Genomic DNA, 14,750 nt, shown 5'->3' with positions numbered 1-14,750 from the left:
ATCGTGTGATTTTCCTCGATCCTTAGAGTCGGTGGAGCATAATCCCCGAGAATCGTGCTGATTGGCCAGCAGAGGAGGGCGGGCGCCCAGGGGGGTAGGGCGGGCGCCCTGCCTCCGGGCCCGCTCGGCCTCCCGTTCGTTCCCGTGGCTTCTGGAGTCTTCTAGATGATAGAAAATTGCGTGGCACATTAATATCTCTATGTAATCCCGACGTGTGGGCCTTTCTTCCGTATTTCCTGATAACCCCCTGCAGAAATAGACAAACACCAAAACTCGTGGAATTCTGTCAGATAAAACCCTAAGTCTAGGTGTTGGTTGCATTTGGATCCTTTTCCATGATTAGTTGATAGTTAAATGTGAGCATTAAGGACCGTCAACAGAGAGCCGTAGCCGAGAATACGCAAGACATTGGAAAACAAGAACCACAACACTTAAACCTTACCCCACGGGAAGAGCAACCCGCCGACCAGCGCCTCGACCAGCTGGCCTCGAGCCGCCCCGCGTCGAGACCTCGGTCCTCTCATAGGCGGACGTAGGCCTCGGCTCGGCGTCTGCCGCCTGGCGAGCGCTAGGGCTAGAACTTCTACGACCTGTTTCCCCCTGACTCGAGGCCGCAGTGCGGCCGCGGGTCAACGGCGCCGTCGCCATAGACTTAACCCGGTGGCCCGCCTTAGATACGGGAGGAGGTTGGGGGCGAGGGACGGCCTGACCCTGCGCAAGCGCAGGAGGGCTGTCGGCGCGAGAATGGCGTGGAGAGGACTCCCCCTGTTGGCCATCGCGGGAACTGCTCGACACCCCCTTAGGGGCTCCTGTCCGCGGGACGATGACGTCGGCTTGCGGCGGGCCCTCGAGGATTCTGTCGAGACGGGCCGCCATCCCTTCGGAGTTGTCGCTGCCGTCGTCGCCCTCGTTGCCGTCGTCCTCATCGGGAGATTCTTCCTCAGGCTCCCCCCTCTGCCTGGACTTCACTCGACATGTCTCCAGTGCTTGTCACTCGAGATTCTTCTTCTTTTCCTTCTTCTTTTCCAAGTCCTTTGCGGACTTCTGCTTCTCTGCGGACTCACGCCTCTTGTTGCGATCGATATCATCCTCCTTTACCGGAGGCTTTGAGGATCGAGCGTCAATCGATCCCTACACGGACGAAGATAAGTCTTAAGAAGGATCGTAGGAAATCAAGAATCAAAGCCATAAGCGGGAGAAGGACTTACCAGGTCAATCGACCCCTTGTCAGGGCTCATAGGGAAGCCGTTGACGTGCTCAGGCTGAAAGTCGCCTGCGACGGCTGCCCTAACTCTGGCTGCAACCTCGTCGTCCGCGGGAGCCTCATTGGACATCCGACACGTCTCGAGATCCCGGGACGAAACACTAGGACCCATCTCGTCCATCCTCAGCGGTCGAGACATCAACGGGAGAACCCTCTGGTGATGGACAGCTGAGAGGACGAGTGTAGCTGTCAGGCCCTCCTCGCGCAGCTTCTTCAGGGCGTTGAGGATGGGATCGAGCCGCGATTGATGGGTCTGGACGACACCATACCTCCAGCGGTCCAGGTGCTCCGAGATCAAGCACCCGGTGTAGGCGGGGAGGAGGTCATCGTCGTTCCGTAGGTAGAACCATAGGGAGTCCCACCCGGCGTGGTTCGACGTCAACCCCACCAGGATGTACTCTCCCGGCTTCTCTGCCTTGCCGGTCTTCAGCACCAGGATGATGCAGCCGGCCCGCACCGGCTTCCTCACCCCTGTGGTTCCACTGGGGGCGTGGAAGAGCTCGCCCCGATACAAGTGGAGCCACAGGTCCCAGTGCGGCATCATCCCAAGGTAGCCCTCACACACCGCGGCGGTGATGGCGTTTGGCGAAAAGTGTTGAAGCTCCACACCGTAATGGTGGCAGAGCGCCCGCATAAAGCGGCTCGGAGGAGAGCCCAAGCCGTGGCGGTGGAATTTGGTGAAGGATACCACATATCATTTGGGCAGTCTTGGTTCCCGGTGGTCCGCCGCCAGCACGATCCACTCTGGCCGCGTTGATGAAGTGCGAGGGCGCAAAAGCCCTTCCTTCTCGAGCTCTAGCAGCCGGCGCTCCGTCATCGACGACGGGCGCCAGTCATCGGCAGCGATGAGTCTCACCGGCATCTTCAGGAGGAAGGAGAGCGACTTTGCTACTGCTCGAGGGTGCGCGCGCGCGTGAGATGGCAAGGAGGCAGAGGCAAGAACAGGGGCGGAAGGCAGAAGGAGCGACGGCAGGGAGACCCAAGGATATTTATAGACGGCTGACCACCAACGGACAGATCCGACAGATACGGTAACTCCCCTAGTAAATGTGCTGCCTGACAGTCCTTATTTCTCTCACAGATAGGACGCTACGAATTTCACGCCGGTACAGTGCCGCAACGGCTCCCGCCTAAAAAGGCGTGCCCAACGGGCAAAAAGGCGAATCGCCGCGATCCTTATAACACCCCAGTGTTATGGTTGCATTAATCATGTGCATAGCATAAGCATCATTATCTAATCAAAGCATCCATGATCATCATCTCTCTTGAGCCATGTCATTCTATGCAAAAATGTGGTTTAAACTGCTTAAATAGTCTTCCTATGCTTATGTTTGAGTGAACCATGCTTGTGTTTATGCTTAATGCCTTGGTAATTAGTTTATCTATGCTTAAGTTGGCCTTGGGAACAATGTTCATGTTGGTCACTTCTCCAAAATATGCCTTTAAGTCATACTTGTGTAAATAGGCCCTAGAAACCTCTTTTGCTTAGGCTTTTAAAAAGTGTTTCATAAAATGTTTGCATGTCAAAACTTCCTACATCAAAGTTGTAGCAAATTTTATAAGGAACAAAAGTTGTTTTATGGCCATCTCATGAAAATGATCACAAATAGCTCAAAAGTGGCCCACAAGGCAGATTTGGGGCTGTTTCCAACACTTAGAAAATTTTCTAAGTCTGGAATCTCTGCAGTTTGCTCGAGGGGGTATTGTTCATCTTCCAGTTTGAATTCTAGGCCGAATCAAGCTATGACCTAGTAAGCAATGTTGGAGTACTCATGTAGCTCTCCAGCATGGAGCAATTAGCCAGCAAAATCATCGAGTGGTTAGGGAGTTAATCGTCGTGCAAAACCGAGTTTCAGTCGGTTTGGGGAACTGAATCGAGCCGCCGTCAGACAGGGGGAGCTCGCCGGTGTTGCCGCGTGTCTGGACTCGTGGCGTCCGTACGTCGCCGTTGGCCCCGCTCGTCAGTCCTCCGCGTGTCCTTCAGCTCGCCACGGCGCCCCCGGTCGCGTGGACAGCGCCATTCCACTCCCGGTGTCCTCTCCCTCGCGCGCGTCGTCGTTTCCGCGTCGCCGCTGTTGCTTCGGCGAGCTCGCGCGCGCGCGTCTCCGTGCCTCCGGCCAAGCAACTCCGTCCAGTGCTCCGCAAGCCTCTCCACTTCACCGTCGTCAAGTTGGCTGCGACTGCCGAGCCTCGGTGAGCTCGCATTGCCTTCTCCGACGCGAGCTTACCTCGCCGGAGTTCCGCCATGGCCACCGGCGTCGTGGCCAGGGCTCTGTAGTTCACCATTCTTCCTCATTCTTGTCCCAAAAGCTTCGCTAGGTCTTGTTGTTGCTCGTCCGCATTCTCTTCTGCTCTGTCTCTGGCCAGAGATGCCGGCGGTCGGCCGCGCACCACCGCCGTGCCGCCATTCGCGAGGGCAAGGTACCTAGAGTTCGGTAGAGTTAGGGTTTTGGGTACCGCTAGATGCGGAATGCAGTGGGGAGCACAATGGTGCCCTTGGCTAGCGCCGAGACCTCGCCGTCGACGAGATCTCCGGCGGTCAAGCCACGCCTCTGCTTCCGGGTCGCTGGCAGGTGGGGTCCATTGACTCGCGGGTCCCCTCTGTCAGTCTCTCTTTCTCCTTTGTTTAAATCAGGGTTTGAGCTGTTTTTTCTAAAAATCATATCTCCTGTTTCAGAGATCCAAAAATTCTGAAACAAATTTTGTGGTATTCCTTGAGATGGCTAGTATTTAATAAAAATATAAAATGAACCATGTTTTCTGGGAAATTATTTATTAAGGATTTAATCTTGTTATTCTTGGATAAATGTATATCTCTTGTTATACTGCTTAGTTTACTCTGAAAATTTTATGGTAGTCTCTGTATGGTATGAGAGTGCTTTGGTAAATATTTCAGTATTTTTGGAGCACTGCAGTTTAGTTATGTAAATTATGATTGAAATGTGGCTTGTTTCCTTGATTAAATTATATCAATTAATTGGTGCTTATGTTGGTGCTCTACTTTGGTAGTAAACTTGTTTATGGTATTCCTAAGATGTAAATAATCTGAAATCTGTTGTTTGGCACCATATGAGTCATGCTTCTGAATTTATGAAATAATTACCTTGGCACATGTTAAATACATATCTTTAATTTAGTATGTGCAATTGCTCTGGAAAATTTATGGTGATGCCCTGATGTCATATTTGTGCTTCTGTAATTTTTATAGATTTTTCTGAGCACTTTGACTAGTATCTTGTAATTATGCTCTTATCTAGAATTAATTAATAAATGCCTTGTTAAGTAAATGTTTGGGGGTTTCCATCTGATGTTCTGGTAACCTTGTAATATGTTTGTGCTCATAAGCCATGTGGTTGGCATGGTTTATGTTTTGGTCATGTCATTAAATAATTACTTAAAGGGTTAAAGGCTGTTCTGGACAGCAAGGAGAGGATTTAACTTTGCTTAATGATAACTTGACTTTCTGTGCATCTTGTCTAAATCAAAGTTGTTCTAAACTTATTGAACTAGCTGTGGTTTAAATTTGAGGTCATTTGGCCAAGTAGTTTAAAAGTTATAGCTGTTCCAAGTTGGGTTCCAGAAATAGGGGTTCTCTGTTTTTCTGGGACAGAACCTGGAACTTTGTTTAAAATGACTAGTTTAGTTTTTGAATCTTGCTGTCATGTTTAAAGATGAGTTGTAGACAATTTCATAAGCTTTCCAGAATGTCTTCACTCATGTTTGTTGGACCTGGATATCATTAGTTATGATTTAATTACTGGGTATACTTGTTTTGTGTTGCTTGCTGTTTTAGTATCATGATAGGTTGTGAGCTAAGTTGACTTGCTTACTTATGTGAGCTAGTGTAACTTTTACTCCGTAAATGAGTGTCCAGTGAGTTACTTGTGTTATCAAGCATTCATCTTTAGTATGTGCATCTTCTTATTATTCGAGCATGCAATAGGTGCATCGGACGCGACAGCCTCCTACGAGCTTCAGGCGAATCCCGAAGGTCAGGAGGGCAGTCCGGAGGTGGAGGTCCAGCAAGCCGGACTCGAGGAGCCCGAAGAAGTAGTTGAGTGCCCGAATCATGAGCCGGCATCGTTCGTGAAAGGCAAGCCCCGGAGCATTCTAAGACTCCCGTTATTTTCGAAAGTTTACTTAATATGTTATATCTATTGATGCATTACGTATAGGAGTTGTGATGAAACTGTTGCTGCATTCTACTCTATCCTTGTCCAGATAACTCACCACACCCTGATCGTAGAGTTAGGATCGAGTAGCAGCTTAGCCATGCTTTAATCGGTAGAAGTCGGGTGATATCCTGTCACCTGCGCGATATAGGGTTATGTCGGATCACGATGGTCTATATGTGCTATCGTGGATGGAACCTGATTAAATTGACTTAAATCGGGAGGAGTTTTGCAAGTGTGTAGTAACTCCGTCTGTGGCAGCTAAGGACCGATCGTTGTACGTCCTCTTGTCGTGTTGAACGCATGCTTAACACTTAGTTGGCCGGATAACTCGTTCCGACCGCAAAGCCGAGTAGTATGACTCAGGCCGGAAGACCGGCAAGTATAATGTGCGCACTACCGGAGGAAGTGCGGTGTGCGGGGGACCATTGGCGTAAGTCCATAGGCAGGTGAGTTAAAATTCCTGACCTCCCTGGCGGAGTGGTAGCCCTGGGAGTGCGGCGCTGATCGGAGCCGCGATTCCTGAGTTGTACCAAAGGTGACCCGTTGGCTCTCCGGCAGGGGATGCTTGGGTGAGTGCTAGGAATAACCCTCCAGCTGGATAGGAATTCGATTCGAATCACCGTCTCTCCCGGTTAGTGAGAACTTGACAGAGCAGCGGCAAACGTAGCATTCACTAATGAAATTGGTTCATGATAATGAGGATAGCAAGAAGAACACATGATGAATCTGATATGGTTATTATTGTTTGTAATAATTAAGTGATGTGTTGTAGTATAGGTGCTAATCTAGTGGTAGGCTGATGATAAATAAATATGATGCTCTCAGAATAATTTAGTTGTAAGTTAAGCTTTTGGCAAAAAGGTGAGTCAACCAGCTCCACTTGATATTTAGCCTTGCATGATCCTTGATGTCTTTTATGTTTTACTAGACGGGTAAGTCTAGCTGAGTACAATCTCGTACTCAGGGTTTATTCCCACTTGTTGCAGATGACATCTTTTATGACGGGTTCTGCAAGACCTGTCTCCATCCCGCCGGGGATGAGGACTAACCGTTGGGCACGGTTCTCTAACAACTTCGTACCTGTTGCTTTTGGAAGGGTGGTGTAGACTCTGGCAGTAACCCAAACTTGTGAACTGAACTTTGGAATGTGTGTGTAACTATTTTGCTTCCACTATTTCGAACAAGTGTTGTAATAACTTAATACTCCGATGTGGTGCCGCTTCGACGGCAATGTATGACTATGTAACATTCGTTGTGTTTATGTTGAACTATTACGATCTTGGTTTGTTGCGAGTTGGTTTGAAGTCCTTCGTGATTTCAATTGACTACCGAGATTATATGGGCTCAAGTTTGGAAACTTGATTGCTTGGTGATCGTTTCTGCACTTGAACTCTTATAATTTGGTCGGTTCTGTGACAATCCTTTCCTTCCCCTGTAAGCCAAGGTACGTACTCGTTATGATGAAAATCTCGAGAGGTCACAGGCTGACCCACCGAACGGGTTCAACAGCCGATCTCGAGTACCAGAATCAGGGATGCCCAGCGAGCGGTCGAAAAGCGAGGCCCGCCTCGAGAACTCGCTGGGGATGTCCAAGGCGAGAGCGAGACGGTCGAGAGGAATCCCCACGAAGGGAGGCATCGAGCCGCTGGACTCTATCGAACAAGACCAATAACCCCGACCACGTCGACCCTGCTTTATGAGAACGCCTCCGGGCTACAGCTGACCCCCTCGAACAGGGCACAGGTTCTCACTTGGATTACCCAATAGGAGCTCAATCTGGGGTAAGTGACGCTCGCTCCGCCGGGAGTACGTCACGACCGCGACGCAAAACCAACCAATCGAAGCCTCTAGCTCCTCTCCCATGACGGGCATTGAGAGCGTTTCCATCAGGTAAGGCAACATAACCCTCGAAGGAGTCAAAGACTCCTCCAAGGGCTCGGGGGCTACCCCCGCAGGGGTCGCTCGCGCGACCCCATGAAAAGTCAACCAACAAGAAGAGTCTCTACTCGAGCGCAAAGCGCTCAAATGGAGACTCGAGGGCTATTGTCGAGGGTATCAGTAAGGGGTACCCTAACCGACGCACATGACGAAAGCACCCGTGTGTATATCGAGGCCCCCGACTCGACGCCCCCCGATCGCATATATGATCGTCAAAACAAGACAACGACCATGGCCTCGAATATGGAAAGAGCGTCATGCGAATCAGCTAGGGCTCGACCGAACGGTGACTGTCGAATACGGAAACTGGCTCGTACGAATCGGCAAGCCTCGAGCGCGGGGACGCCGCTTGCCGCATGACGCGGGTACGGGAACCAGGGCATTTAATGCATCCCGCCGCATTCCCACCTAACCCGACAGCCACGGGAAGCGTGATAGGAAGCAAGCACCCATCCAATCACCCCTTTTTGCAACCTTGTCCACCGAATGAGTCAGAGCATGACAGGGCGCAGCAAGGCGAACGGAATGTCTCGTCACGACCCCCCTTGAGACACCCAAAGTCAACGCTCCTATTAGCAAGGCCTTGCACGGCATCAGACCCTTGAGCGAGTGTGTTCCTTCCCTGAGAAGAGTCAGACGATGAAAGACAGCACCTCAACCACCCCGACGCAACTGTAGCCACGACATACAGGCGTGCCCACGGTTGAGCCAATCCAGGACGACATGAGAAGCCAAATTCAGTGACACGCGTAATCATCATCCAAGTACTGGGTAACAAGACAGCTCGAGGCCACGCCGGTACGGAAGCCTCGAGTAGGTCAGCGCGCCACACCCCTATCGATCCCTACTTTGTCACCTACGCATGTAACCTAGGTCTCCCCTTGGGACTATAAAAGGGGAGGCTCAGGAAAGGACAGGGGACACAAGACATCCGTAGAAGAGCAACCATACTCCATCTCCATCCATCCACATCTTACCAACTTGTATTCACCCCTGTACAAGCACTTAGGTGCAAGATAATACAAACACTCCCCCTGCTGGACGTAGGGCCTTCTCTTGCCCGAACCAGGATAAATCTTTGTGTCTTTCTTGCATCACCATCTGGAAAGGGGAGCACTCACAGAAGTTTTACTCGTTGGTGTGACCCCCCGGGGGGAAAACACCGACACCTTTGTCGGTTGTAAGGTCAAATCGGCTGGCACGCCTTAACTTTGAATTGGGTATTAGCCGTTTGTGTTTGCAGATATTCTTTTGCATCAACATATCTTTTGGCACGCCCAGTGGGATAGATTTGTTATCAAGATCAACATGTCTACTACAGAGCTCGACGCAGACAACGTCATCGCCGTGACGGAAGCTGATCTCAGGGATGAGCAAAAGCAGGCTATGGCAAGGGCTATGGAGGAATACAAGCAACTTTGCTTGAAATCTTTCAGCATCAACAGGAGTAGTGAACTAATCCAGAAGCTAGATTTGCTGATGCCTCGGCAAATCACTTTTGAAGCCAATCCTGGAAATTACAAGATATGGTTGATAATGCTATGAATCATGCTCTTATCAAGCAATCCAGTGTGTTGTCCAATACTGTCTTCAACGCTGTGGCTAGAACTTTTAAAGAAGGACAGACACCACCATTATACATGGGCCCTGCCTATCATCAGCCAGGATTATTATCAGTGACAGCTCCATTGGCTCCTTGTTGACACTTCTTAACGCAACCACCGGATATCGGCGACGGCGCCAGAAGTGCCCTGGTAGGGTAACTCTATTTACTATTGGATAATTCCGCAAGCGCACAGAATGTACCGCTGTAGCACTTCACCAAGGAGTATTCCAAGGTATCGTAATTTATATTTTCCCAAGGGAAAGCGGCTAAGTGTGTTTAACAAAAAGGGGAATGAGATTCCTTGAGTTATCTAGTATCAACTAGTGAATAAGGGTGGTAAATAACGAATAGGAAGGGTAGTGGTGAATCCAAGGTCCTATGCTAAAGGTAAATGGTAGAGTTAGCTAGGTGGGAGGACAACGAGTGAGTAAAGGACTCCTATGTATCTAACTTGACTTCTGTGACTTACTTTAATAGATAATTGTCTTAACTACGCTAGAGCCTTACTAACTGTGTGCGAGGGATAGCCGAGCTGGTAAGACGCTTAGAAGGTTTTTCACCTAACCCCTTACCGAAAGCGACTATTGGGCTTATGGACGCCTTACCTTTTAAGAACTAGCCTGTACGTGAGGAGAACCTAATGCCGCCCACGATCTGTCACCTACTAGGGAGTGCGCTCCTACTTTCCGTTCAAGCCAGCGGTAATCAAAGGTAATCTTAAGTATGAGCACCACGCTCACACTTAATCCTACAACGCTAACTAGTTGCAGCTAGCTAGAGCTCCTATACAAGATAGGACGATGATGCACACACAGGAGTGGTTACAGGTCACTAACTTCACTAAGACAACTATATTACTAAAGTAAATGCACAACAAGACTAAAAGACTTGCACTAAGTAAGAACTCAGTAAAGTAAAGTAAGAATAATATATTAATAAAAGGAAAGTCTTACAAAAGTAGAAAGGTACAAGAGCTATACCAGACTCTCCAGAAGACGACTCCGGAGACCCCGAGCTTCGCTCGACTCGACTCTAACTCCCACTCTAGACTAACTACTACTCTACTTGTATGCTTGGAACTTGTAATGCACTTGGCCTTGGAATTGCACACTTGAAATGAAGGGTGGAGGCTGCCTTTTATAGAGGGAGATGGAGTAGGGGTTACTCCATCGCCACGTCATCGATCCGCGTGACATCTTCTCTCCACCCTTGGATCAAACCGACCTCACAACCGCCATTTGATCAACGGCAGGGGCAAATCAACATGTGGGACGTGTGGGGAAGGTCGGTGGGAGGCCACCGACCCTGGAACCGCCTTTGATGTGCGGTCGGGCGACCCCACTTCTGGGCCTCTGGGCCCACCAGCAGTGTCCACAGGGGTCCCTTATGTCGGTGGACTAGGTGGCACACCTGGGTCCCACCAAAGAGGGGTCGGGCGACCCCCTCCCTGTGGGCCCAGGGTGTCACCTGTTGTCCCCTCGATCTCCTCTTGATGATTCTGATGTTGGCTTTGTCAAATAATGTCTTGAATTTGTTGTTCCTGCATAAACAAGCTAAGAGTACAAGTGGAACTAGTTATGGATAAAATATGTTCATGTCATGTCATTTCCCCTTGCAACCGAGGCATGTTGACGGTGTTTTGTATGTGGATTTCTATGGTATATCCACCGTCAACAAGATCCCCCAAGCTTAACCTTTGCTCGTCCCGAGCAAACAATCAAACTTAGCCTCGGTGGATCAGGTATTGTTACTATGTTCACATTTCAAGAGTACCATGTGTACAACAAAGTTCTTCTCTTTGCATGAAAAATTTAGCTATGTAAACTTACCCCTATTACCTTAGTCCCTTATGGGGCTTATGGCTTTTCCTTTGTCTTAGGTGGTTGAGAGACAGAACAGTTTGACTTGAGCACTAACTTTCTCATTCGTAGCAAGTTTCATATCAGAGGTTTTGTGATATTTTCAAAAGAAAGCTTAAATGTTCCTCTTATGGTTCTCTCATGTCACTCAAATGGTGTATGATTCCTCACCAAGGCATATGGTAAGAGTTGCCTTCTCTATTTCATCCTATTTCTAAAAGGCTTATGTGGAGTTCAAGGTAGGGATGAAAGGAGATAGCATACTTACTTTGCATGTATTGCGAAGTCAAAGCTCGGATCCTTGAAGAGAAGTGTCATACTCCCAGATCAAGATGTGCAAGTGTGATATATGGTGGACTAGGTTGCTCCTTTATTTGATAGACTCTCTATGTATTGAGACATGGCTAGCATTTTTTTCTTCTTCTTTTTTTTTATATATGAGCTTTCATGTGCTCAATTTTCTTTTTCTGTGGACTTGCACATGTCCATCTTTTTATTTCATTTTGCCTAGCCTTTTGATGTCTCATTTACCAAATAATGCTTAGAGAGATGTTCTAACATTTAGAGTATGGAGCAACCTATTTAGTGGATGCGAAATACATGTGGTTGCGTACTTCCAGTGTAGAAGCAGCATATATATATGTGGTGTGTACGTGATCTTGATCTTAGGAGCATGAAAAGTCTCTTAACAAGGGTCAACAAGACTTGACGACACTCAACCCAAAGCAAATAGCTTATGTGGAAAGGTTGCAATTATGTAAAGTAGATATGGCTGTGGTAGGAATTCATCACCATTGAGGAACAATTAAGGTTTTGATCATTTTAAGAATAAATCTCTGATAATCATGCATGCTTAGAAAAATATTATAGTAGCTCTTGTCTTACTATCTCATGTCCCACAACAACTTAGACTTAGTTCTAGCACTTGCAACCCACAAAGTTTTTAGGTTCATGGCAGTTTAAGTGAGCTAAGTGATCCATACTTAGAGAAATACTAAGTTGTATACTAGGTACTAGAGAAACATTAACAAGCAACTAGTCATCATTTCCATGAGGGATATAAACATACATGAAGCATATATGCTAAAGGGAAATGCTAATAAATATTTTTTTTAAGTAAGAATGATAAAATGCATGAAAATAAATAGGATAGAATACTTACCTTAGTGGGGGAGAGGATCTCCCCCAAGCTAGATCTTCGCTCACTATGGTGGCGGGAAATTTTGGTACCATCCAGCCCAGCGTTGTGCGTCTTCCTCTCGCACACGTCGGATATGTTGGCCGTTTTGTAACGCCAGTTGCAATGTTGCTTCTTGCCCAATCTGCAATTCGCCCATGTCATTAATGAGACTGTCCATACCTGTGGGCTGGTGACGCCTAGCCCTGTCCCTTGGGCGTGGAGTGCGTTGTGGAGGTAGACCCATGGAGTCTGAAGCATCCACTGACATCGCTTCATCGCCCTCTTCAATGTCATGGTGCGAGGATCCTCCTTGCTTCACCTGGGCGGCTTGCATCATCCTTCTTGTCACCCTGCGTGTCCCTGCAACATCTGGACTTGCCACTCGGGCTAGTCTAATGGTAAGTGTGCGGACCCCATACAACCGGCGCCTCGCACATGGGAGAGGAATTTCGGTTGTATAGCCCGGATAAATCATTTTAAGTTCACCATTTGGATCTCTTATGAGCATGTTAGCATTGATAAAGAAGTTCTCATCTACCACTCCTCTAACATAGCCAATGTCTTCAAAATAATGTGATTCAAGTAATCCAAAAGTATCGGCTATTCGAGTAATAAAGGATGTGAAATAGATGGGCTTCCCATACTCAATAGAGTTAAGCCAATAGTTCACTAGCAGTTTCACAGGGGAGACCTTGATTTTACTAACCATGGCATAGAGAATTTTAAGTTCATCATCAATTAAAGTATCAGTTCCCATGCCAGGATATAGAGTGCACATGATCCAGAAGTGAAGAAAGCGCAAGGTTGGATTATGGATTTCAATGGGAGTAGGATTTGAACAATCATTAGAGCCAGAAATTGCTTTCCAGAATCTAAATTTATCGAACATTCTAGTGGCATGATCTAGATCAAGTTCACATTCATGTTCACACCCTAAAGCAGTGTTTAGCAAACTCCAATTTAATTGATGTTCTTGCTCACACATGCGAAAAGATATTCCATTATTTGTGAGTTTTAGGGTGCATAGAAATTCCTTAGCAAGCAATTCTTTTCCAAATTCAGGCACTTGCCAAAAACTACTCCAACCAATTGCTCTAAACACCTTATCAAATTCAACATCCATACCTGTGCGGGCCAAAAGGTCCGGATCGATGATGCTAGTGTGTAGGAAGAGACCCTCTCGGATGATGTAGTACCTTTGCAACTCTTCTTGGCTTAACATGAGGCCGCTCTCGGGCTCTCTCATCCTTGATGGAGGCTCGTAGGGTACCATCCCATGGTAACCTTCTTCTTCCTCCCTTCCATGAGCATGGTGAGAGCCTTGAGAAGAGCTCTCACCCTTTGCTTTCTTGAACTTGCCGAAGATATGCTTCTTCATCCTCCTACACAAGTGAGGCAAACCAAGCTCCTACTACTACTATGCAAGGGGAATCTTTTTGGGTTTTTGTTTTGATGACTATTTCTAAACTACACTTGAGAAATGGCTTGTAACAAAGAGAGAAGAGAAAGGATTGTGAGCTCGAAATGGTTCTGGTGGTTTTGGGTGTGGAGTTGAGCTCACAATGCTGTGGTATTTATAGGGGGAGAAGGGCAAGTAGTGGACCCACAATATAGGGGTCGGCCGACCCCCCCTAGAAGCACTTTGAATTTGAACTTAGCTTTATACAGGGAACCATTCTGCATGCTTTCAAGATTTTGCAGAGATGGTCCAAAATGGGGGTCGGCCGACCCCCATCCTAGCCCCTCCTCCACTTTAAACATTGTGTCATTGATTGTCCAGAAAAGTAAAGGCTAGGTGTGGACCAAAAGTTTTCAAATTGTTTCTGAGATTCCCTGTTTTAGTGCTTTGTGAAAGGTAAAAGATGAATGGCAAAAGTGGAGACATGTCTAAAGTGATTCCTATGGACCATGGGAGCACTCAAGCATGCCTAGGTGACCACCTTGCAGAATTTAAGCTAGTGGAGTGGTCCCAAAAGAATCAAAGATGAAAGGAGCATCTTATGACTAAAGTAAAGGATCAAGGGACCACTCTTTTTCAAACTTTAGCTAGTGTTACAAGCATAGGACTCCATTGTGATTCAAATGGTGGCCAGCAGGAGGCAAGTGGGGCCAATATGGGGGTCGGCCGACCCCCACATTGGAGCTCCCAGAGCATCCAAGTGCTGGGTTGGAACCTCTATGACTAGCAAGGTTGAAATGTGGTGAAGTGGGCCCCAAGGTGGGGTCGGGCGACCCCCCTTTGGGAGCTCCAGCAGCTCAAATTTTTATGACAAGTTATTCTCAAGATTTTATTTATTATGGCTAAACATTTTGTCGAAATAAGATATGCAAAATTCAAAGTAAGAATGCAATTGAAAAGTGAATAGTAGAAATTGAAATGCAGAAAATAAATATGGGATAACTACTGATTTACCTTATCAGCAAGGGCTCCATGTTTTAGGTCCGTAGAGCAGGACCTCTCCATCTTGTTCATTCTTCGGGTGCATCAGATGGTCCCGGAGACGTGGACCTTGATTGCACCTCTTTCTCCCGCCATACTTGCTTGGTATTGATTTTTGGTTCAGCGGGTTCCTCTTCTTTCTTTTCGGCCCTTTTGGCCGACTTACCTCTCTTGTCCCTTCGGCGTCGGAGGTGGCGAGGCTTAGTCGGAGGTTCTTTGTCCTTCACCTGCATGTTAGCTTTATAACCATTGAATGGACATTTTTTACCTTCCATACTGGGAATTGGA

General features: G+C 47.7%; 1 protein-coding gene across 1 annotated transcript; it reads right to left on the bottom strand.

Moving 5' to 3' along the window:
- LOC110432664 lies at positions 439 to 1,805 on the bottom strand. Its single transcript, XM_021453442.1, has 4 exons — positions 1,416 to 1,805; positions 1,209 to 1,322; positions 1,043 to 1,131; positions 439 to 958 (listed from the first exon to the last, which is right to left on the bottom strand). The coding sequence occupies exons 1-4, from the start codon at positions 1,803 to 1,805 to the stop codon at positions 439 to 441; spliced, it is 1,113 nt and encodes a 370-aa protein (XP_021309117.1).

The sequence above is a fragment of the Sorghum bicolor genome, chromosome 2, assembly GCF_000003195.3.
Source record: "Sorghum bicolor cultivar BTx623 chromosome 2, Sorghum_bicolor_NCBIv3, whole genome shotgun sequence".
Taxonomy (NCBI): domain Eukaryota; kingdom Viridiplantae; phylum Streptophyta; class Magnoliopsida; order Poales; family Poaceae; genus Sorghum; species Sorghum bicolor.
This window is presented reverse-complemented; position numbering and strand designations above follow the sequence as displayed.

Bases quoted from the DNA above. Each gene is read 5' to 3' on its own strand.
- LOC110432664 (XM_021453442.1), bottom strand. From the start codon at position 1,805: ATGCCGCACTGGGACCTGTGGCTCCACTTGTATCGGGGCGAGCTCTTC. The intron at 1,132-1,208 runs GTAAGTCCTTCT...TCGTCCGTGTAG, and splicing joins ACAAGGGGTCGATTGACCTG to GGATCGATTGACGCTCGATC. The intron at 959-1,042 runs GTCCGCAAAGGA...AGTGAAGTCCAG, and splicing joins GAGTCCGCAGAGAAGCAGAA to GCAGAGGGGGGAGCCTGAGG.